Genomic DNA, 22,896 nt, shown 5'->3' on the forward strand with positions numbered 1-22,896 from the left:
CCTCACGCTCCCCGGGCGGTTTTGAACCACACGCCTCCCAGAGCCTGCAGGCCGCCTGGAGTGTGGGCTTCCTTGAGAGGCGTCTGCAGGGGCGCACGAACGTGGCTTGGGTCTGGGGAGCTGCCGTCGGGGGCGGGGTGCGTCCTCGGGCCCCGTGTGCCCAGCGGTCGTCCCCAGGCTCACGCGCACGCGTACCTTCCCGCTGGTGCCCCGTCTCCGCAGACTGTGACAGGCGGACACGCTGAGGAGCTTCCCGGGGCTTCTCCTGCCCCTCGGCCAGCAGCGTTGTGAGCATCTCCCCGCCCTCCTGGGACATTCTGACTGGGGAGAGGCCTGAGGCTCTGTCCTCGCTTTCCTGACCCACCGTGCTGGGGCCTTAGGAGGCCTCGCCTGGCAAAGAACAGAGACAGCCGGGCCGGGCCAGGCTGCGGAAGCAGTTCCAAAGAGCGCGTCACTCCTGTTTCCAAGGACGTTCTGCTGTCCAGACGGTGTGGGCTCTTGGTCTGGGTGGGGGCTCTCCGGCAGGAGCCTTGCTGTGGGGGAGGCTGTGGTGGGGTGACAGGCCCTGTGGCACCGGGGCTTGGGACAGGGCAGTCATCCCCGTTAGTAGCAGTGATGGGGGAGGGGGATGCTGAGTCCGTCGAGTATGGTCAGGCCTCCGGCCTCCTGTGCAAAGGGACTGGGGCTCATAGAGGTTTTTCTGGGGTCAGCTGTGTGGCACCCCCACCCCACTGCCTCAGTTTTGTCCTGGGCAGGAGGCGGGGCCTGAGGTTTGGGCCGGGCCGTGCGGTCTCCAGTCCCCCGCACGGTGGTGGCCTGGCTCCAGGCCGCCCCGTGTCTCTAGGTGGGAAGGTCCTCGGGGATGCTCTGTGCCCCAGTCCTGGCTGCAGGTGGCTGAAGGGCAGCTGCTGTGCGTCGGAAGGGGGTGGGCTGTGAGGGGTCAGAGGACCCGCTGCCCCTTCGGGCCCGGCTCCTGTCCCTGAGGCAGAGGTCCCGGCCATGGGGCCCTAAGAAGGGCCCACAAGGCGCTAGCCCTTTTTGTGGCTCCCGGCCCACTTCTCTGCCCAGCCAGGCTCCCGGGTAAGGGCAGAGAGCTCTGAGGCCAGGGCTGCGGGGCCCGCACAGCTAGCGGCCTCTGTCGCCTCCTGAGGGGTGTGGCGCCCAGGACGGCACATACGCGTGAGCCTTTAGCCGGCTCGGGCACGGGCGGAGTCCGCGGTGCTGGGAGGACGGTCACTTGTGACGTGCTCCCTTTGACGCCCTAGTGGAAGGGGACCACTCAGCCCATGAAACTGAACACCCGGCCGTCCAACGGGCTCCTGCGCCACATCCTGCAGCAGGTGTATAACCACTCGGTGACGGACCCCGAGAAGCTCAACAACTACGAGCCCTTCTCCCCAGAGGTGTACGGGGAGACCTCCTTTGACCTGGTCGCGCAGATGATCGACGAGATCAAGATGACCGAGGACGACCTGTTTGTGGACCTGGGCAGCGGTGAGTGCGGGCAGCCCGTGCGGGCAGCACGCCGCCTCCCTGGCCCCCGGAGGCAGAGCGGGTGGCTCGGTCACCGCCCCCTGCTGCCCGCAGCCCCTCGCGGCAAGCCCCCGTGGCCTCTTGAGACCTGGACGGCTGGGCCTGCGTGCGTGCGGCCCACTTGTCAGGACGCACGGTCCGGAGAGCCTGTCTCTGGTGCGCGGGGCCTGCTCCCCGCAGCCCTGCGTCAGAGCCCGCCCCCGCCACGCTGTGGCGCCGACGGGGGTGGGCTCGGGTGGCCGGAGCCTTCGGGGTGCTCCCGCGTCTCGTGGAGCCGTGTCTCGCGGATCACTTAGGTCTCAGGAGAACAGCGTCCTGACGCGGGGGCCGTGCGGTGGCGCGTGTGTATGAGGCAGTGTGAGCGAGACGGCCATCCCGTCCGCGGGTGGGGGCTCAGCTCAGGGTCTGTGTCCCTAGAATGTCCTCAGTGACCTGGGAGAGCCTGTGGCCTCTGCCTGTTGACCCCCATGGGCAGCACCAGGGGTAGGTCGCGCCTCTGACCCAGGGGCCGCGTCTGTGACAGCACCTCTCCCTTCCCCTCCCTCCCTCTTGCTCCCTCCCCCTCCCTCTCTGTCTCCCTCCCTCTCCCTCCCTTCCTCCCTCTCTCTCTCTTCCTCTCTTTCTTTCCCTCTCTTTCTCTCCCTCCTTCTCCTCCCTCTTTTTCCCTCCCTCTTTCTCTTCCTCCCTCCTTCTCTCTCCCCCTCCCCCTCTCTGTCTCTCTCTCTGTGTTTGTCTCTGAAGGAGTGGGCCAGGTCGTGCTCCAGGTGGCCGCGGCCACCAACTGCAAACATCACTACGGCGTGGAGAAAGCCGACATCCCAGCCAAGTACGCGGAGGTGAGTGACCCTGGAGTACGGTGCAGGGTCTGGCTCCTGTTGGCCATGACCTGCGGGGCACAGAGAGAGGACAGAACGAGGCGGGTCTCCGTGTGCTCCCCACAGGGCGGCCCGTGCCCTCCAGAGGCGGCTGCCCGGGGAGGGGCCAGTGGGGTTGGGGCAGCGCCTCTGTCTTCGGAAACCCCTTTAGAGTGTGTGGTCCGGACCCGTGGACCCTGCAGGCCCCGGGCTGTCCCGGGGCTGCTTGTCAAAGGGGTCGTGTTGAGGCCTGGTCCACGGGCGGCCCCCCGCTCGCCTCGCGGGGGTAGGAAGGGGCCACGGGGAGCCGCTGACGGCTGTGTGGTCGTTCCCTTGCAGACCATGGACCGAGAGTTCAGGAAGTGGATGAAATGGTATGGAAAAAAGCATGCAGAATACACAGTGAGTGCCATCGCTCCATGCCCCTGCGGCTACCGACCCAGCTCCATTTCCGTGCCTCTTCCTCCCCCTTGACCCGCCGTTCTTCTCCCCTCCCGGGACGGGACGCCCTCCCTGCCTGTCCCGGCCCTGCGTGGGGCGCGCGTGTCGTCACCGGAGTGCCGCCTCCCTCTCCGGTCTCTTCCACCCCCTCTCTGGGCTGCCCGGGGGCTGCGGCCCCTGCGCCGGCCGGCCGAGAACGGGGGCGGCCCTCCTCTCCCCCGGCCGCTGAACGGAGTTCGTCGTGCGTGTGTCTCCAGGCCCCTGCGGGCTCTCGGGGAGCCCTCCTTGGTGTTCCGCACGTGTCTGTGCCAGCAGCCGTGCGAGGCTGGGCCGTGGGGTGTGGGTGGGACGGCCTCTTCCCTCGCCCGCTGGCCCACTCCAGGGCACCTTCTCCTTGCCTTCGTGGGGGTACGTGACCCCGCCCGTGAGTCCCTCCTGGCGAGGCTCGGCTTTGGGGCCGCACGCGCCCCCGGCTCTCCCGGCTGCCGCCCCTCGGCCTCCGTTGCTCGGCCCCGCCTGTCGATGCCCAGGCTCCTTGGCCAGGGTTCGAGGCCCCTGGCCTCCGTCTGCCTCCGCCCGGGCACCTGCATCACACCTCGAAATGTGTGTCTGGGCCCGTGACCCCGTCCCTCACTCTCTCTCGTGCCGTGGACACACCGCTGCTCTGTAGTCTCCCCGCACCGGGCTGCCGCGGGGACGGCACAGACGGAGTGTGTCTAAGCCGCGTCTTTGACTCTTCCTCTCGTCCCAGGTCATCGCCTGCACGTACCCAGAGGTTGAGGCCCCGGTCGCTGAGGTCCACTCGGCTCTGCGGCGGGGGCCCCGTTGCCCCTCCGTTCCTTGTTCGCTTCTTTCCCTCTCCGTAGTCACCGGCCCCAAGCGGGCCGTCGTGGGGCGTGGGCTTTGAGCTGCTTGTGTTAGGGAATGAGGAGTGGTCACGAGATGACAGGCTGGGGCGTGGGGGGGGCTGGAGGCAGGGAGGCTCCCTCTCCCTTAGCACCGCCTGACAGTTGCTGCTTCCACGCTCGTACCTCTGCTGCAGCGTGGGAAGGGCACTCCCCAAACCAAGGTCACCCACCCCCGCTCCTCGGTATCTTCTGCGCGTTCTGGGGAGTTCCGTGTTCTGTGCTTGACGTGTAGAGCTGTGAGGTGTGAGGTCGGCTCCCGGATCCTTTCCGGGCACGCGGGCCCCGTCCTTGCGGTCTGCCCTCGCCCCGGTGCTCTGCCCGTGAGGCGTGTCGCACGCCAATTGAGTGTTTCTGGCCGTCTGTCCCGTCCCGCTGTCCGTCTCCCTCACCAGCCCGTGCCTTCCGCGTTCCCGGGGCTCTGGAGTGCGTCTGCGCTCCCGCAGCGCCCGGCCGTCCTCTGACATGATGCTTGTCTTTGCCTTGTCCGGATAAACCCGAGAGTCCGTCCGGGGGCGCCCGTCACAGAGCACGCTGGCTCGGGGCCGGGGGGAACGTGTGCATCTGCCCGTTGGGTCGGGAGGAACCAACATCTTGCCGGTATTTCCTGCCCTCACACGGGGACTCTCCGTCCGTCTGTTGACTTCTTTGTTGAGGTCGTTCACCAGGGTCTTGTACTGAGCCTCGTGTAGGCGTCCTACACGTTCCGTTAAGGTTATGCCTCAGTCTGTCTGTCTCGGTGCTTACGTGAAGGTCTTTTTAGCCTCCGGTTCCACTTGTTTGTTGCCCGTTGATAGGAAGGCGGCTGACCTTTGCGTGTGGTTTGTTCGCGGGCAGCAATACCCTTACCCCGTGACTGTTGCCGTAACGGCTGGTTAGTTCCAGGTTTGTTTGTTGGTTTGTTCTCTGGATTCTCTTGGTCCTGTCGTCCGTGAACACAGGCGGTTTTACGCCTTCCTTCTCGATCTGCGTCCCGTATGTCTGTCTTGCTGTGCACGCCAGCATGGCGGCAGACGTGTGCAGGACGCTGTCACGAGGAGAGAGGAGAGAGCGGCCCCCTTGCCCTGGTCCTGATGGCATCGGGAAAGCTTTGGGTTCCTCGCCGTGGAGACGACGTGCGTTCGCGGGTGTCCCGGGGGTGCCCTTTATCAAGCTGACGTGGTTCTCGTCTGCCTTATTTTGTCGAGAGGCTTCATCACGGAGGCCCTCTGTGCGTCTGGCGTGAGCCTGTGCTCTTTCTTTGGCCCGTTGATGTGGCGAGCGGAGCCAGCCCTCCCGCCAGGGTGGATCCCACTCGGTCGTGGCGTGCGGTCGTTTCCGCACGCTGTGCCGGATTTCCGGGGCGCTCCCGTGTCCTTGAGAGATACCGGCCCATCTTCCTTCCTGTGGAACACCTTTGGTTCTGGTGTCAGGGTGAGGCCGGCCTCGTAGTGGGGAGGTGCCCTTCTGCTCCTTTTGGGCCAGGACTTGCCCATCCCGTCTCCTGGTGGGATCTCTTCCGGAGTTTTCTCCCCTCCGTGAAAGGCGAGCAGTCCAGCCTTCCTCCTGTGCCCCTGTGTCTGAGGTCCCCTGGTGTTTGCTATCCGGGCTGAGTGCGCAGTGGATCCAGTGGGTTTGTTTCCAGGGAACTTCTTCCCGCACGGTCCCCGTATCTGCTGTTAACGCTGGCTGTATTCCCAAATGGTTTATCGTTTTCCTAAAGCTGTGACTTCCTAAATTGCTTTATTTCATTTTTGTTTCTTAAAATTTTAGCTTAGAACGCGAACAGGGGAGAGGGACAGAGGGAGAGAGCATCTTAAGGAGGCTCCGCGCTCAGCCTGACACGGGGCTCCGTCCCACGACCCTGGGATCGTGACCTGAGCCAAAACCAAGAGTCGGACGCTCATTGACCGAGCTACCAGGTGCCCTGGGTTTTCAAGTTTTCAAACGCTTCCTGTTTCTGGTGACGGGGTCAGGCAGCTGCAGCCCACAGCGTAAAGGTTCCGAGATTGCCCAGAAACGGCTGGTGTTGATCCACGCACGGCCTCCGGCACTTTGTCCGGAGCCTGGTTTTAGCCTCTGGTGTGTCCCTTGCGGCTGGAGTAAGAGACAGGGGTGAGGCTGGGGGCGCTGCGCGCCCCGGGCGGGCCTCTGCTCCCCCCACCTGCCCTCTTCCCTTCCTCCCATCCCCATCCAGAGTCGGCGGTGCGTCAGAGCCTCGTGGCGCGGTGGTTGGCACGCAGGAAGGGCGCTCGTTCCTCCCGCACTCGTCGGCCCTGCCGGGGCCCCGGCGAAGGGGCTGGGAATGGAATTTGGCTGGAAGGCCACTGGGGCACGGCCTCGGAGTGGTGTGTGGACGAGCAGCTGGCCGTGCCCCTGGCGTTCTGTTGCCGGCCCCACGCGGTCCAGCTCCAGCAGGGTGTGGTGGATTTGTGCCGACCGTGAGCGCCCAGATCTGGCGGGAACTTGTGTCCTGGGTCTGGCGAGGCCGGCCTGCCAGCTTTCTGTGGCTTTGACCGGGCGTCCTGGTTGGCGGACGGAGCCCCGCTCCCGTTACTTACGGACTGAAGAGGAAACAAAGCCAACGGGAGTCTAAAAATAGCCCAGTGTGCTTCTCCGGGCCAAGGCTCCCTGGGCGGCCGCCTCGGTCCCCCTCCCGCCACCGCAGAGGCGCCGCCCAGCCAGGGTTCACCCTGCCAGCCTCGGCACCCCCACCCCCACCCACCCCCGTCCTGCAGCCTGGCAGCTGCCAGCCGCCGGGCCCCCCCGAGCCCCCACGCACCCCTCCTGTCAGAGCCGCTCCCCCCCCACCCTTCTGCTTGGCTTCTGTCTGAGCGTCTGTCTGACCTCAGGGCACCCCCTCCGTCCCTTCGGCCTGGGAGGTGCTCTGTCCAGCCCCCGGGGCCCCCATCACACAGTTCACGGTGAGACCCGCCTGCTGTGGGCACCTGGCGGTGGGCCTGGCGCACAGCAGGTGTCGTGCGTTGAGAGTCCCGTACCGGGGGTGCCCGTGGCCTCGTGGAAGTGCCACGTGGGGAAGGTGCCAGAGTCTTTATGGACCGGCCTGTGCCCTCGTGGGCAGGTGCCTCTCTAGGAAGTGTGCGGGGGCCTCCCCCTGGGCGCCGGCCGCCCCTCCGGGCCTGTCCGCGTCAGGACGGCCCAGCGCTGCCGGCGGGCAATGCCGTGTGGCCCTCGGGGTGGCTGGGCGCCGTGGTGCCTGCAGCTTCCTCCTTGGCCGGGTCAGCCGGAGCCCTGCGCTGGGCTCACCTCCCCTCTGGTCTTGGTCTGGGTCGAGCTGCTGGCGACCGGTGCTGCTGAGGGAAAGGACCTGGCCGTCCTGCCGAGCTGCGCTGTGGCCGTCTGTGGGTTGGGCCGCCCCTGGGCAGGTGGGCTGCAGGTTAGCGGACATCGAGTGACGGAGCATGCAGGGCCACCTGACCTTGGGTGGGGGCAAGCTGGGTCTCTCCGTTCTTGGAAGCAGGCTCTTGTCCCCTCACCGGAGACGTGTTCCTCCAGCGGGAACCAGCAGCCTGGGGTGGGGCTGCGGGGGCCACAGGCGGATCAGTGGTTTCTGGGAAGGGCGGGGAAAGGGGGTCGTGGGGACTGAAACCCTCTGCACCTGTGCGTGCCGGGGCCCTCTCACGCGTCTCCCCGTTTCTCTGTAGAAGGAGGTCTCGGGGTCCCCTGGGCAGGGACGCACGGGAAGGCCACGCACGTCCTTCTGAGCTCTGTTAACTCCGGAGCGCTGGGCCCAGCAGCACGGCCGGCTCAGCTGGTCACTGTGCCTGTCACTGCCCTTGGATGATCGCAGCCTGCCTGTGCCCGGAGAAGGCCTGCAGGGGCTGGGTGGGCAGAGCCTGGACACCGGCTGTTTCCTTGCTTGGAATGTGAGGCCGAAGCTCCACAGTGCTGCTGTGGACGGTGAGCCGGCCTCCAAGGTCAGGGACCTGGCCACGGCAAGAGACACCTGCGGCACCCCTGTCCGTTCCCAGAACCCCACCCTACGGGCAGGGTTCCGTAGGAGGGCCCTCGAGGGTGGGGGTGTTACGGGAGGACCCCCAGGGCTCAGTAGATGGTGGTCCCCAAGCCCCAAGGCTGTGGTTTATACAGAGAAAGGATAGGAAGCAAGATGACCTCCGGGCAAAGGCGTGTGGGGCAGGGGTGGGGACACCAGGCCAAGCTTCCAGAATCCTCTCCCAGCGTGTCCCTCAGGATGTGCTTAATTCCCCCAAACCGACACGTGAGGTGTGGTCTCCAGGGGGCGTAGAGACCCAGCGCCCAGGTTCTCACCGGGGGTTGGTCAGCAGGCCCGTCTGCCGGTCTCGGGCGGAGACCCCAGACCCCAGGAGGGGAGCAGGTCCTCGGCGCAAACCTTGTGTCTGCACAGACAGTTCCGGGACACAAGCCCCCCCGCCGGTGAGGGTGGTGGGAGCCCCGGAGTCCGGGTCCAGACGCCCCTGAGGGCCAGCCTTGCGAGCCGGCCTCGGGGGAGGGAGGTGTCAGGCCCGTGAGGGCTCTGTCTTGCACAGGACAGTAAGCACTTTGGACTTGAACCACTCCTGAGAACCTCAGGGCTGCCCTTGGGAGTGCAGATCCTGAAAGTTCCACAGGTGGGGAGGGGGTTCAGAGACAGGACGACTGGGGTGTGGGCAGCCCCCCCAAGGTACCAGAGCGCGTTAGGGTGGCCGCCCCTTCTCCCTGTCCCCCACGCCGTGCGCTGTCACAGCACATCCACCGCATGCTGCCCTAGGCGGTCTCCTCGCGTGTGCACCGGAAGACAGGCCCGGCTCGGGCCCTGGCTCACGGCCTCGTGCCCTGGGGCAGCAGCACGCAGGACCTTCTCTGCTCGGGTCTCTCTTCCGTCCCTTTGTGAGAGCCTGCAGGGCCGGTGCCCCGTTGGGCTGCTGTCTTCACGAGAAGGGTGGGGGTTCCGGGTCACCTCACCGCATGTGTGGGGGTGCAGGTGAGGGCAGTCACCCCCAACCCTCGGCTTCCATGAGCCCCGCCCTGTCCATGGATGGGCCTGTTCTGGACGTTTCACCCGTGCGGACTCAGACCCCGTGGGGCCTCTCGTGTCTGGTTCCCTCCCTGAGCGTCGCGTGTTTGGGGTCCGTCCGCGGGGCGGCGGGGGTGGGCGCCTGGCTCCTGCTGGCGTCCGGGGGACCTTCCTGTGTGTGGGGGACACGCTGGTGGACATTTTGGGTTGTTTCCACGGTTTGGCTCTTCTGAATCACTCACGCTGCCGAGGTCACGCGTGCACAGGATCTTGTGTAGATGTGTGTTTTCCATTCTCCGGTGGGCACCGAGGAGCCGTGATGACTGTCTTTTCAAAGCGTGATACAGTTAGGCTTCTTGGCTTGTGGAACGCCACGGCTGTGGCCGCGTGGGTTGTCACGAACCGGGTGCTCCCGGGCGGACTTGGGCCCGGAGTCGCCATGTCCGTGTGCCGCGCGAGCGGCAGGGAGAGCTGGAGGGAAGGTGCCTCGGGGCCCTTGCAGGCGGACAAGCCGGCGCAAGCCTGGGGTCAGATGGACGCCCCGGGGGGTGTTTGTGTGTTGCAGAGAGCAAGCCTTGCGGACGCTGTCACCTGGCCGCTGTCACCTGGCGGAGACCTGTGCCCCGGGGCGCTTCCTGAGTGCCTCGCCAGCGGGTGGGAACAGAAGCGGCCGTGCCTCACGGTCCCGCGGCGTGTCCTCTGGTGTAGCTGGAGCCTCCGGCCCACCGTCTTGTTGTCCTGTGTGTGCCCCGTCCCTGCTCCGGGCCGCTGTGCAGTGACCGACCGTGGGTGGTCCCGTAGCCCCAGGAGCCGCCGTCCCCTCCCCCGTCTCACGTCCTCCCCACTTTAGCGACCGCGCTCATCTCATCCTCTCTCCGAGGGCAGGGCGGGCGGGGCGCGACGCCCAGGGAGGCCCCACCAGCCTCGCTCCTGTTCTCTTCCTTCCAGCTGGAAAGAGGCGACTTCCTCTCGGAGGAGTGGAGAGAGCGGATTGCCAACACAAGGTAGGGTCCGGCCCGGGCAGGTGCCCCAGGGGAGGGTGGGTCCGTGGCCACGGGGCACGAGCCGTCTTTCTCTCCCGGCCCCCCTCGCCTACAGCAGAGGGGGGCGGGTGGGGGTGGGGAGGTGGCCGGGCCCGGCTCCCACTGCCCATCCCCCGCCCCCCGGCCAGCCGTGGGGCTGGCTGTCCGCACCCCTGACCCCTGAGGGCGGCCGGCTGGGACGCTGCGGCGTTGCCCACGGGCCTGCCCTGGGCCCGACACGGGTCTGCGGCCCCTTCTCTGGCCTCCAGCGTGTGGGTCTCCCCGGACACAAGTCAGCCTTGCCCGCAGCAGCCACTGTCTGGGGGACCTGGCAATGTGGCCTCTCTCTGCCTTTCCTGCAGGCGTACCGCCTGCCGCCCTGTGTTCCCCAGCATCTGAGCCTGGGGGCAGGTAGAAGGCGGGGGGGGGGTTGGGGGGGCGGCTCTTTGCAGAGTGTGTCCCTTTGTGGCGCTCCTGTGACAGGTCCCCCATCTGTGCTGGGTCCGCCCTGGTCTCCCTGCCAGCCCGGTCTTCCCTCTTTTCCTGAGCCCCTTGTGCTGACCCCGTGAACATCCCCATTGGTAGGGATGTGAGGGCTCTCCAGCGGAGAGGAAGCCCCATCCTCACCGAGAGCTGGCTAGCAGCATCCAGGCCCAGGGGTCCCGTCTCTGGTTGCGCTGGCGATGTGAGAGCTCATGGCGAGCACACCGCCCCCCCGGGCCTCGCCGCCCCTGGTCCCGTGGGAGAGCAGGACGGGCCTTGGGCCCGGAGAGCATCCCCTGACGTGCCCCAGGCTCTCTGCTTCTGGGCCCCCTCCCCAGCAGCCCCCTTATCGTTAGGGCGTCCGCCCCTGCTTTGCCTGGCCTCAGTGAGCTTCTGGTGGCTTCCGAGACATGAGAGGGTGGCTGCCTTCAGAGCACCCTTCTTCGGTCAGGGCTTATCGCACCCAGCTCTCTCGTCGGGGCTCGGTCTCTCAGCCCCCAGGGACGCCTGTGCCCCGGCCTAAAGTCCCACCCGCCCTCCTTCCATGCGGCGCTGTGGGGGGAGCACACTGGGCGCTTCTGCGTCTCTAATGCCTGTTGGGCGCGCTGTCTGTTCTCGCCCTGCTCAGGCTCCCCAGGACCCTTCTGTTACTGGGTGCAGTGACGGTTTCCAGGCTTTTTTTTTTTTTAATATTTATTTTTCGGGAGAGTGTAAGCAGGGGAGGGGCAGAGAGAGGGGGACAGAGCTGTCAGCACAGAGCCCGACGCGGGGCTCACGAACCGTGAGATCGTGACCTGAGCCAAAGTCAGACGCTAAACCGACTGAACCACACAGGCGCCCCAGGTTTCCAGGCTTTTTAATTTTAAACTATCGAGACTTAAATGGAGCAGCGAGGGGACGGCCATCGGCCCTCTCTCTGTCTTCCGTCACGTTCCGGTGAGGAGGTAAACTCCCTGTCCGCAGTTCTGACGGCTGTGCCCAGTTCTCGCTGTGGCGTAGTTTTTACCTGGAGGCCCTTAGGTGGGGAGACAGGAGCCACACGACCGCGCACAGAGCCGGGTTACTCGTGGGCTCAGATGAGCCAGCGGCGTGCTGCTCGTAGAGCGCGGCCGTCAGAGCTCCTCTCGTGGGCGAGAGCCGGGCCTGGGTGGGCGTGGGGCGGCGTGTCCGGGCCAGGCACGAGGGAGAACGGAGAAGGGACGAGCCACACCCTCCCTGGGGACGACTTCGCTTCTGGTCCCACGGGCCTTCTCCTGCTGCCTCGGTGTCCTCACGTCTCTGTCCCCAGGGGACATCTCTGCGGTCCTGTTTCAGCCCCAGGGGCCTCCTCCCGGCGAGCAGGTGTCCACGTTTCCTCCAGGGAAGCGGGCAGCCTGGTTGTCGAGCCAGCAGCAAGCCGGGCTCAGCGTCCTGGCCCGCGGGCCCCGGTCGCACCCCCTTTCCCCCACCCGGGCTGGGGCGCTGGCGGAGGAGGCCGTGGCATGGTATGCCCCGGAGTGCTGTGCGCGTGCGCGGACGGAGCCTTCGTTGTACTCAACTGGAATATTATTTTGCAGTGTTATATTTGTGAATAACTTTGCCTTTGGTCCTGAGGTGGATCACCAGCTGAAGGAGCGGTTTGCGAACATGAAGGAAGGTAACGCGCTCCCCGTAACCCTGCCCTGCGTCGCCCTCGCCCGGTCTGTCTGTGGATCTGACACCGGTTGTGGGGCTTGGAGCCCTTGCCCGTGTCCGTCAGCCTCGGGGGCGGGGTTCCGCTGATGGGGCCCGGGTGGGCGGCCAGACTGACGAGCGGGCCCCAGGCCGTGCGGTTACGTTCCCGTTTCGCGTAGACACCGCACGACTTCTCTGTACGAGGATGTCCCCGCTTCTGCTGCAGGATCGCTCGGTCCGTGCCTGAAACTCAGAGTTGACTGGCGTCCCCATTTTATCTGCTGGCCCTAACCTGGGGGTGGTGAGGGCACCGGGGCCGTCCAGACTGGCCCCTTTGCTCTTCCTGGCTTTTCCCTGTGTCTGGGCCCATCGCCGCCCGGCCGCCTCCGCCTTCCGTTCCCGGGGTGGGGAGGAGGGACGGCCCCTTCGCTGTGCGTGAGGCTCCGACTCGCGGCCACAGCGGCTCGGCACGGCTGTGGGGGGGGCAGCGGAGGAGCCTGGGAGCCCGCACTCTTGTTCTCAAGCCGGACGTGCGCCTAGGGTCGTGTTTCCCTCGGGCCCGTGAAGGCTTCTCGGTTTGTAGCTGTGTTGGTGCTTTGGTGGCGTGTGAGGCCCTCCACTGTGTCCGGCCTGAGCCGCCTGGGGAAGAGTGTGTGTTTTCTAAATCTCGGCAAGCTGAGAGTCAAGGCCGCGTGCCGAGGTGCGGCCTCTTGGCAGCCTCATGGCCGCTTCACGGCCTGGCACGGCCAGCCGCTCCCTCTGGGGGAGCACCTGGGAACGGCCATCCTGAGTGGCGGCCCGAGGTGCCTGTGCCATGGGGCCGCGTGCCCCCCCCCCCCCCCCCCCCCGCACACCCTTTGTGGCTGCGGGACGAGGGAAGGAGGCTCCCTCCGGCTTTTGGCTTCTGGCCCCGGGAGTGGGGTCAGGACCCGCTCAGGCCGCAGGTGGCCCAGGTTAGGTGTCTCCTCTCCCTTCGCCGTGCCAGGGGTTTCCTGGTGTGCTTGGAATGTCAGACGGACGAGAACATCCCGTGTAGAATCTTCTCAATAGGTGAGAGTCAGCTAGTTTGTTTGGATGCCAACTCGGCCTTTGTAAGTGCCGGTGGGCCACACAGCATGTTGTGCTCGGACTCGGAGCGTGGGAGAGAGAACCCGGCGAGCTCCCGGAGGGAGGTAGAAACGCCAGCACGCTTGTGGGCTGTAGGTTGCCCTGGGCGCCCCGTGGGCCACGGCGGGTCCTCCTGTCTGTCTCCGTGGACGGGGGCCATGCCGCCTGGCCGTCTGCTCTCCTCGGTGTGCAGCCTCCTGCCTGTTTCTCATCCGTCCTCACTGACCCAAGAGTCGAGGTCGTACCTGTTTCTCCCCGTGGAGAAAGTCCAGTCAGTTGGGCCGAGCCCTGTGACGCGCTGAGCCCCGCGTCCTTGGCCATCGTGCACGGTGTTTCAGGAGAGAGGAGCCCACCGCTCGCGGGTCCAGTCTGCCGCCAAGTGCTCAGACCCTAGCTCGGGACTCCCCTCCCCACAAGCGCCCAGGGTGCACGGCGGCCGGGCTCCGGGTGGGGGCCAGGGGCTGCTGCTGTCCTCGTTAGAGCTCTGACCTCAGGCGCTCGTCCTTCTCCGGGTCCTCCGGGCATGAGCACGACTGGCCTGCGGGCGCCCGATGGGGTGTGCCCTGGTGGGGGAAGTGGGCCGTGAGCTGTGGCTGTACCGTGAGGTTGTGTATGCCGTCCTCACACTGTCGGCCCCCCGGGCCTGGACGGGAAGCCCCAGGAAGTGCCCTCATTCTTAGCCGGTCACTGCAGTTCCTAAAGCTACAAGAACTTTCTAGACTCCTAGATGGCCTGCATGTGACCTCAGTGCTCCCAGCCAGGGAGTGGCACCTTCGCTGCCCCTCCCACCTGGGTCCTGTCCCTAGCTGTAAGAAGGCCCCGGGTGCCCTCTTCACCCCTGTTGTTAGGAACGGGATTGGGTCCCCTGTGTCTCGTGATAGAAGGTTTTGAGCTCGTGAGAGGGTCGCTCTGCGTAGACACAGGCGGTTGCCGGCCGTCTTCAGCACCGACGGCCACGGGTCGTGCACACGTGTGTCTCTTGGTCATTTTGGAAGAGTGAGCGGTGGCTGTCCCAGCGTAGGGACCGAGCCGTGCACCCGCCCCGGGACGGACCGGGGAGCCCCTCCGCCTGCTGCCCGCCCGAGAGCTTGCCTTCCCACCGCCCTGCCCTGGCCAGGGGCCTCGCGGGCTTTGGCTCCAACACATCTCCTCCCTGCTCGTCGGGGACGCCTGCCGGGCACCCGGGCTCGCCGTCCCGCGCGGCGTTGCTCTGCGGGTCTCTGCATCGTGCTTTCCCGTGGGAGGGCTGCCTGCCGAGCCCTGCGGTCCCGGCTGCCGGCCGTGACCTCCTCCCGGGCCCTCGCGGCACCGGCTGTTGCCGAGTGGGCGGCGCGGGGTGCCGGGCTCCTAGCGGGAGCGCCCGTGGACCCGGCGTTTATCCCGCTTGGCACCACGCTCTCAGAGGCGCCCTGGGTTCCCAGCGTCCCACGGGGCTCTGTTCAGTCCCTGGCTGCGAGACCTCTGATGCGACCCCGCGCGCTCTGTGAGCTCTGGCTCGCGCCCTGGCACGACACGTCCGCCCCCTGACTTCGCCCCTGGCCCGGCGCTGGGCCCGTCACCCCCTGCTCCCAGGGGGCCGGTTCTCAGGACCGGGTGGGGCAGTGGGTGCTCCCGGCGCCGGGGGTCATGGCGGGCTGGCCTGTTTGTGCCCGTGTGCGTCTGTGTCTGTGTGCGTGTGTCGAACTGCACTCAGAGGGAGTTTTCCAATTGATTGATTCGTTGATAGAGAGGAGGGAGGGTGCACAAGCAGGGGAGGGGCAGAGAGAGAATCCCCAGCAGGCTCTGTGCTGTCAGCGCGGAGCTTGACGAGGGGCTCAGTCCCACGAACCGTGAGATCATAACCTTAGCCAAAAATCAAGAGTCGGAGCTCAGCCCACCGACCACCCAGGTGCCCCGGGACTTTTCCAATTTGAACGTGACCTTATTGTTTTCCGTGACTTCTCCGACTGGCTCTTTTTTCCCTCATACGGAGAAGCATGGCTTCTGGGAGCGCGTGTGTTTGTTCGCGGTGTTTGTCACGCACGCGCCGCGGACTCCCTCCTGAGCCCGCGGATTCCTCTGTGAGTCCTCTCTCCTTAGAACTCCGCACACTGGGGATGATGCGGCCCGTGTGGCTGCCCCGCCGACGCGGCCCGGTGCTGCTTTTGGGGCTCTAGGGCTTTGCCTTGGCTGTCGATTGCGGGACGCGTCCCACAAGCACGCAGACCGTGGGGGGGGGGGGGGGGCGTGCCAAGTCACCGTCCTCACTCCCGCCCGGTCTGTCCTCACAGATGGGTGAGCCCCCAGCTGGGACCTTTGGGTCTGAGGTCAGCACCGTGGGGCCTTGGACCGTTGTCACAGGAGAGCAGCTGACGGGACAGAGTTACGCTGGGAGGCGGCACCTGGTCCTGCTCTTCCTCGTAGGAGGCGGACGGGACTCCGTCCTGCTGCCGTGCACGCGGTCGCTGTCCCCGCTCCTCCTGCGGCTTCCCTTTACTCCCCTGATGTCTGTCTCCCTCTCATTTGTGTGCGTGCAGGTGCTTCCCCACGAACGGCAGTAACTAGGTTTGTGTTTCAGGCGGCAGAATTGTGTCCTCGAAGCCCTTTGCGCCTCTGAACTTCAGAATAAACAGCAGAAACTTGAGCGGTAAGAAGTTCTTGGTTGCTGAAGTATTAAGATCTGTGATTTCCGGCATCTGGCTGTGTCAGTATAGGGTCTGTCCCCCGGCACTGCTCACGTCGGGGCAGACCGCCCCCTGGGGGGCATTCCTCCCCTGCCCGGCCCCCGCCCCCACCCCATGCCAGGACCGCCCTGGTTGTGATGACCACAGACGTCCCCAGACCTGCCCTGTGTCCCCTGGGGGCAGAGTGGCCCCAGGTGGGTGTCGAAGGCGGGACAGGTCAGGAGAACTCAGGGAGGGGTGTCACAGAGGTGGCTATCCTGCATAGCATGGGCTGCACCTCAGGCCCCTGGGCCAAGCCACATGGGCCCCGGGGCTCATGACCTCTTGTGTGCTGCTGGGGGCTCCTGTAGCCACGTTGCTTTTCAGTCGCCCTCTAAGTGGTCTCTGACCCCACGGGGGCTTGTCGCCATTCTCCTTGGACAAGCCCCTCGGGGGAGTGGGACTGATGCGAGCACCTCACCTGGCCTCCCACCTGTCTCTTGTGAGGAGGGAGGGAGTCCCCACAAAACTGCGCAGAGCCTCCCCTCACCCACACACACACCCCGCTCACCCCTCGGGCGCAGGAGGGGCCCTAACCGCAGCCCTTTGTGCGCAGACATCGGCACCATCATGCGCGTCGTGGAGCTCTCGCCCCTGAAGGGCTCTGTGTCCTGGACGGGGAAGCCGGTCTCCTACTACCTGCACACCATCGACCGCACCATAGTGAGTGCCCCACGCGTGCGGGGTGGGGGGGCCCGGCGCTCTCCACGGCCCCAGCCCTTGTGTGGGGCGGGCCTTGTCCCGGGTGGCTCGTGACAGGGTCGGGCCCCACACGCTGGGAGCCCGGATCGGGTCGGCCCCTGCAGACGTCCGCCTGGGGGACTCTGTGCCACCCTCCCGAGAGCGCCCGCTGGCTGTGCATCCGGGATGTTGCTTTCGTCCTGAAAGGGTTGGGGCTGACTTCTAATAAGAGTTTTCCTTTCCTTTTTGTATTTTTAGCTTGAAAACTATTTTTCTAGTCTGAAAAACCCAAAACTCAGGGTAAGTCTGTGTTCTTCCCTCGCCTGAACAGCGTGTGTGTGCTGCCTGTTGGGGTGTGCGGGTTGCAAGTGGCCACACGCGCGCAGGTCCTGGTCTGTGTGACGGGGTCTGGGTCACGGCCCTGCCCGCGCACACCCGCCTCGTCCTTAACGGCCGCAGCTGGGCCACGGTTCTTACGCGCGTTTCGGCAGCGGGTTGAGCGGGTCTCTGAAGTGGGCTTTGGTGACGCGGGCATTTGTGCTGAAGGGCGGCGAGCGGCCCTCGTGCTGTCCCGGCGTGGGTCGCCATCCGAGGGCAGAGCGGCCGCCCCCGCAGCGGGGCGCCAGCCTGGGTCCTGACCGCGCCGGCCGCCTGGTTCCTGCATTCCTCCCAGTGCTCACGCCCTCCCCGCTGCGGCCTCGTGGCCGCTGTCCGTTTGTTCCGTACGTCTGTCCGAGAGCTTTTCTTTCTTTCTGGAGACTCAGACAAGTCCGTGTGCAAGAGAGGCCTGTCAGACGGCCAGCTCCTGCCACCTGGGGCCCCGTGTCCTCCCCACCGTAGCCGGGCACCTGTGCCCACAGCCCTGCAGCTGCCGGCCCGCCCGGGTGTTGCCGGGAGCCCAGGCCGGCGGCAGCGTCTGCCCTCGGGCACAGGCCTCTCTCGGTGTGGCGGTGTGGCAAAGCTCGCCGCCCACGGGAGGGAAAGGACGGTCGGGCGGCTCCTCTGCCCCACGGTCCGCACGGTCTGCCTAGAGGGTGGCGGGGGGAGGGGGGCTGCACTCTCGGGCTCCGCCGTGCCTCGGTTTCCCCGCCTGTGCTGGTGGCGCACCGCGAGCCGTGCAGGAGGGCCCGGCCGAGCCCGCGCATCCGCAAACGCCCACCGCTTGCTTTCCAGGAGGAGCAGGAGGCGGCTCGGCGCCGGCAGCAGCGAGAGAACAAGAGCAACACGACCACTCCCACCAAGGTGCCCGAGAGCAAGGCCGCCGTGGCCGCGGACACCCCCGTGGTGAGCGCTCGCCGCCCGCCCTGCACCCGCCCCCCACCCCCACCCCCCGTGCTCCGTGGAGGGCGGCTCCCGTGACTTACCGGGAACGCGCGTCCCCGACGAGGGCATCGCGTCCCCTTGACGTCCTGCCGCCCGCCGTCCGCTAGGATTCCGGTGCCGAGGAAGAGAAGGCTGGGACGACCGCCATCAAAAAGCCGTCCCCCTCCAAAGCCCGGAAGAAGAAGCTGAACAAGAAGGGGCGGAAAATGGCCGGCAGGAAGCGCGGGCGCCCCAAGAAGATGAGCGCTGCCAACCCCGAGCGCAAGCCCCGGAAGAGCCAAACTGCACTGGACCTCCTGCACGCCCCGGCCTCGTCGCAGACGGCGGCGCCCTCGCCACAGGGTGAGTCGGCCGCGAGCGGGCCCACAGCCCCCCTCACCTCTCCACCTCGGGGCTCGGGCCGCGGTGACGGCTCGCGCGCCGAGTGGCTCGGTGCCGCAGACGCACTGGGGCGTCCCCCGGGCCTGTCTACGCCCGGGCGCCCCGCCCCGGAGCGGGTCCCGCTCCGGGCCTTGCCGGCATCCTGCCGACCCAGGCTCTGGTGAAGAGCTGGGATTTCTTCGGTCGCGAGGGGACGCGTCTCTGCTTCCGGAACTGCCGGGATGTCGCGTCTGCCAGCGTCCTTGGCCGACCGCGTTCGGTCGCGTCTTCACAAAGACCTGGCGGTTCCGCGGAACGGACTGGCCGGGCCCCGGGAGCGTCAGTCTGCCGCTGACGGCGTGGATCTGCTTCTCCCCGCAGATGCGTACAGGTCACCTCACAGTCCCTTCTATCAGCTACCTCCCTGCGTGCAGCGGCACGCCCCCGACCGGCCGCTGCTGGCAGCCACCCCGCCCGCACTGCAGAAGCTGCTAGGTGAGCCGCGGCCTGGCCCGCAGGCCCCCACGCTGGGCGCCCCGGGCCTCAGGCTCAGTGCCGCCAGGTGGCACCTGGGCCTTGGGTCGGCCCGGCCCCCTGGTCGCCTGAGGTCGGGGCTCCACCCCAGGGCACGTGGGGCCGTTTCTGGGGGGGCGTCGGTGGCCGTCTGGACTGCGGTGCTTCTGGTATCGAGGGGGCGGGGCCCAGGGTGCCGCGCGGTGCTCCCCAGAGAACAGTCCGGGCCGTATCTAGGGCAGTGGGTGGGGGAGGCCCCGTCTACGCACGCGCTCACGATGCTAGGCCGGGTAGACCTGTTGCTCGTCTAAACATCAGGCGAAGGAAACCCCTTCCGTGCTTCGGGCGTCGCCGGTTCCCTCGGTTCAACATCAGTAGCCCGTGTTTACCAAAAAACCGGCAGATTCAGTAACACGGCCTTGCGGGGGGGACGACACCGGGGAGCGGTGGCAGGAGCCACGAGGGGCTCCAGGGGGCACCGAGGGCCCTGGCCTGAAGGCAGGAGGGGACCCCCAGCAGCCTCTGGGGACGGCGGCCACGCCCTCCCACACCGGTTTCCGAAGGGCCCCCGGGGTCACGTCCGCAGTGAAGTCATCTCGCTTCCTCCTAGAATCCTTCAAGATTCAGTACTTGCAGTTCTTGGCCTACACCAAGACCGCCCAGTACAAGGCCAGCCTTCAGCAGCTGCTGGACCAGGAGAAGGTGAGCCCTGCCCTGGGCACCCTCACGGAGCGGTTCTGCCCCCTGGGTCCCGAACGCTGCCGGGCTGTCCTGGGCCCGGAGGCATAACCCGGCAGGGGCTCCCACGCCGTAGGAGCAGTGACGGTCTCCGCAGGCCCAGTCACCTGCCCCTGCAGGGTCTGGAGAGGCTGCGGGACGTTGCTCCTCGCCGAGCAGCGACGCTCTCAACCACTGAGATGGGCCAAGGGTCGTCGGCCTTCTGGGCCGGGGCATGTCCCGCCGTGGGAAGGGGCGTGGGGGGACGGGGCCTCCCGTCACCGTGCTGCGCCCCTGCAGGAGAAGAACGCCCGGCTGCTGGGGGCCGCACAGCAGCTGTTCGGCCACTGCCAGGCCCAGAAAGAGGAGATCAAGAGGCTCTTCCAGCAGAAACTGGATGAGGTAGGGATGCCGAGACCGCATCACCACCCTGGGCGGGCAGCGTGCGGGCCAGGGCACGGCCCAGGGAGTGGAGATCTGGAAGGAACTTCTCCTTCCTGGGGTTTTGACCTCTCACCTGTTCTGACGGCGGGTTCCGGAACGTGGGAGGGCTCGCGCCCCTTTCCCGGGCGGCCGCCCCCCGGCCCCCTCCTTACCGGCCCCGCCCCTTGCCCGCCATGGCGCACCCCCGCATGAAAGCCCACCCGTGCTATCGTGTGTCCACAGCTGGGGGTGAAGGCGCTGACCTACAACGACCTGATTCAGGCGCAGAAGGAGATCTCGGCCCATAACCAGCAGCTGAGGGAGCAGACGGAGCAGCTGCAGGAGGACAACAGGGAGCTGAGGAGCCAGAGCCTGCAGCTGGTGGGCGGGGGGCGGCCTTCTGGGGCACACGGGGCGGGGAGAGGGGCGGCGGGGGGGGGGGCCTGGAAACGGTCATTCTGTGTGCACCCTGGACAGGCAGGATGACAGGGTGCTGGTGGGGCCCGACGTCCTTCCCGAGGATGGGCTTCCCAGGCCCCCCCTCACCCGACTCCAGTCCGGCTCATTCCGGGAGCACCGAGGTCCCTTCCTGGGCTCTCAAAGGACGCGGGAGCCAGCGGGGCCCAGGGCCCTGCCAAAGGCCCTGACGCTCTCACCAGACGTGGCTTTGTAGGTGGCCCAGGCTTTCGCGTTTCTGCCACCCATGCTGGGCTCCCGAACGCGCCCCTAGGGCTAGGGCGCAGGTCTCTCGGGACCTCGCTCCCACGGGGCCCAGGGCACGTTGCTGGACAGGCAGAGCGCCACTTCTCACGGGGCCTCCCCGTTCGGTCCTGAGGACCCTCGTCTTGTCCCCCTTGGGCGTTCCTACAGGGGACCCGGTCTCCCCCTTGGGCTGCCTTCTCAGCCTCACCTTCCCTTAGCGGGTCCCTTCTCTGGGCCTGCAGGCCCTCAGGGACACCTGTCCGGTGTCTGCCCCGTGCCGGGCGGACCTGCATCCACCCCGCCCTCCCCGCGGGCTCACGACTGAGGCCTCCCCGCCCCCGCAGCTCAAGGCTCGGTGTGAGGAGTTGAAGCTGGACTGGTCCACGCTGTCGCTGGAGAACCTGCTGAAGGAGAAGCAGGCCCTGAGGAGCCAGATCTCCGAGAAGCAGAGGCACTGCCTGGAGCTGCAGGTGGGGGCCCCTCTGGGCTTTGACGCATCACGAACGCGGGAAGTGCCCCCGCCGGCCCCCCGAAGCCACCCTGCTCCCGAGGACAGGATGTGGGCCGTGTCGCTGCAGTGACGGCGGCCCCGATGCCCCATCTTGGCCCGCGGGGGGGGGGGGGGGGGGGCGGGGGCGGCGCCGGGCTTGGCGTCCGAGGGGCCCCACTCACTTGGTCCCGGGGCGGCTCGGGTTCCGTTAGAAACCTGGGATTCCCTCGGCGCCCCTGCCCACCTGGGGGTGGGTGCCGAAGCGGCCCCCGGGGAGGGCAGCGCTCACGCACCCCGCCGCAGAGCTTGCGCTGCTCGCTGAGGACGGTGACGTGTGCGTCCAGGTCAGCGGGGACGCAGGGCGAGAAGGAAGGGGGAGCAGAGGGGCCCGCGTGTCCTCACGTTCCTCGGCTGCCGGCTGACCGGGTGACCCCACGACCGGTTGTGCTCTCTGAAGGGTTGTGGCCCAGGCGTCCCCTCCTGCTGAGCCAGCAGCACGTGGCACAGAGAAGAGGCCCGCCGACCCTGTCGGCCGGGCCGGGCCCTGTTCCCACAGACACACCAGCAGGAGGAGCTGCTGGGCGCTGACCCTTGCGCGTAGTAAAGAGCGAGGTGCTTTCCTTACGGGAAGAGAACAGAGAGGCCTCAGAGGGGGCGTCTCGTGTCCCCAGTGACCGAGAGGGAGCGCGGCGGGAGGGCTCCTCGCGGACGGAGCGCCCATAGCCGCCTTCACACAGACGGGGCCGCCCCGTCCCGTCCCCCTTCCCACAAGTGCGCGTCAGCAGAGCTGCTCTGGACGCCCCGGAGCCTCTCGACCCGTGCGGGGTGGCCGGCGGCGCTGGCTTCTCCGTCACCCACAAAGCCGGGCCCGTCCCTCGGGTGCCTTGCCGGGCGCGGCCGGGCCGGCCGGTCCCCAGGCCGGTGGCGGCGGCAGGCCTGACCCCCCTCCCCTCCCCTCCCCCCCCTCGCAGATCAGCATCGTGGAGCTGGAGAAGAGCCAGCGGCAGCAGGAGCTCCTGCAGCTCAAGTCCTGCGTGCCGCCCGACGACGCCCTGTCGGCGCACCTGCGCGGGAAAGGCGCCCTGGGCCGGGAGCCGGAGGCGGACCCCGGCCGGCTGCACCTCGACCTGGACTGCTCTCGGTTCTCCCTGCCGCACTTCAGCAGCGCCAGCCCGGAACTCTCCATGAACGGCCACGCGGCCGGCTACGAGCTCTGCGGTGCGCTGAGCCGGCCCCCGTCCAAGCAGAACACCCCCCAGTACCTGGCCTCCCCGCTGGACCAGGAGGTGGTGCCCTGCACCCCCAGCCACGGCAGCCGGCCAAGGCTCGAGAAGGTGTCTGGCCTGGCCTTGCCGGACTACACCAGGCTTTCCCCGGCCAAGCTGGTGCTGAGGCGGCACCTCAGCCAGGACCACGCGGCCGGCGGCAAGACGGCGGCCGGGGAGCTGCACCCGCGGTGAGTCTGCACGTGGCACGCGCCAGCCCTGCTCTGGTGCCCTGGGGCCACCTTGGGGTTCTTAGGGTGAGACCCCAGAGGTTCAGAAGAGATTTGGGGCGTTTGCTGGGCCCGGGATGCCGGCTCTGGGTGCAAAACCCCGGCTCTGGCGGCTCCCCGGAGAACGAACCAGAGATGCGCCTTCTTCCAGAGCCGAGCACGCCAAGGAGAACGGCCTTCCGTACCAGAGCCCGGGCATCGCCAACGGCATCAAGCTGAGCCCTCAGGACCCCCGGCCCTCATCCCCCGTGGCCTTACAGATGACAGGGGAGAGGGGCAGCGAGAAGGTGAGGGCGGGGCGTGGGCTGTGCGGGGCGCTCGGCAGGCATCCTGAGCCAGGCATCCTGGGCCACGCCAGGCTTCGGGGGGGCCGGGGGTGAGCCTGGAAACGGTGCTGAGCCCTGTGGGAGGCTGTCGCCCGCAGGCTCGAGGAGGAGGGCGGTGGTTCCGTTCGTGAGCGGAAGGCGGCAGGTGTGAGGGGCAGCGTGTGGGTCACGGCGTGGGGACCTGAGGTTGG

General features: G+C 67.3%; 1 protein-coding gene across 1 annotated transcript in view; it reads left to right on the plus strand.

The window, feature by feature from the left end:
- The window catches only part of DOT1L (DOT1 like histone lysine methyltransferase), a 63,646-nt gene that overhangs the window by 27,754 nt on the left and 12,996 nt on the right, over nt 1-22,896 (plus strand). Inside the window, 17 exon segments of the mRNA XM_023243349.2 lie at nt 1,266-1,494; nt 2,275-2,369; nt 2,727-2,789; nt 9,657-9,712; nt 11,770-11,849; nt 15,531-15,599; nt 16,232-16,338; nt 16,615-16,656; nt 17,530-17,640; nt 17,787-18,021; nt 18,421-18,534; nt 19,163-19,254; nt 19,570-19,671; nt 19,936-20,073; nt 20,739-20,864; nt 21,856-22,340; nt 22,531-22,666. Coding sequence (XP_023099117.2) covers nt 1,266-1,494; nt 2,275-2,369; nt 2,727-2,789; nt 9,657-9,712; nt 11,770-11,849; nt 15,531-15,599; nt 16,232-16,338; nt 16,615-16,656; nt 17,530-17,640; nt 17,787-18,021; nt 18,421-18,534; nt 19,163-19,254; nt 19,570-19,671; nt 19,936-20,073; nt 20,739-20,864; nt 21,856-22,340; nt 22,531-22,666 — 2,280 coding nt within the window.

Source organism: Felis catus, chromosome A2 (assembly GCF_018350175.1).
Source record: "Felis catus isolate Fca126 chromosome A2, F.catus_Fca126_mat1.0, whole genome shotgun sequence".
NCBI classification, from domain to species: domain Eukaryota; kingdom Metazoa; phylum Chordata; class Mammalia; order Carnivora; family Felidae; genus Felis; species Felis catus.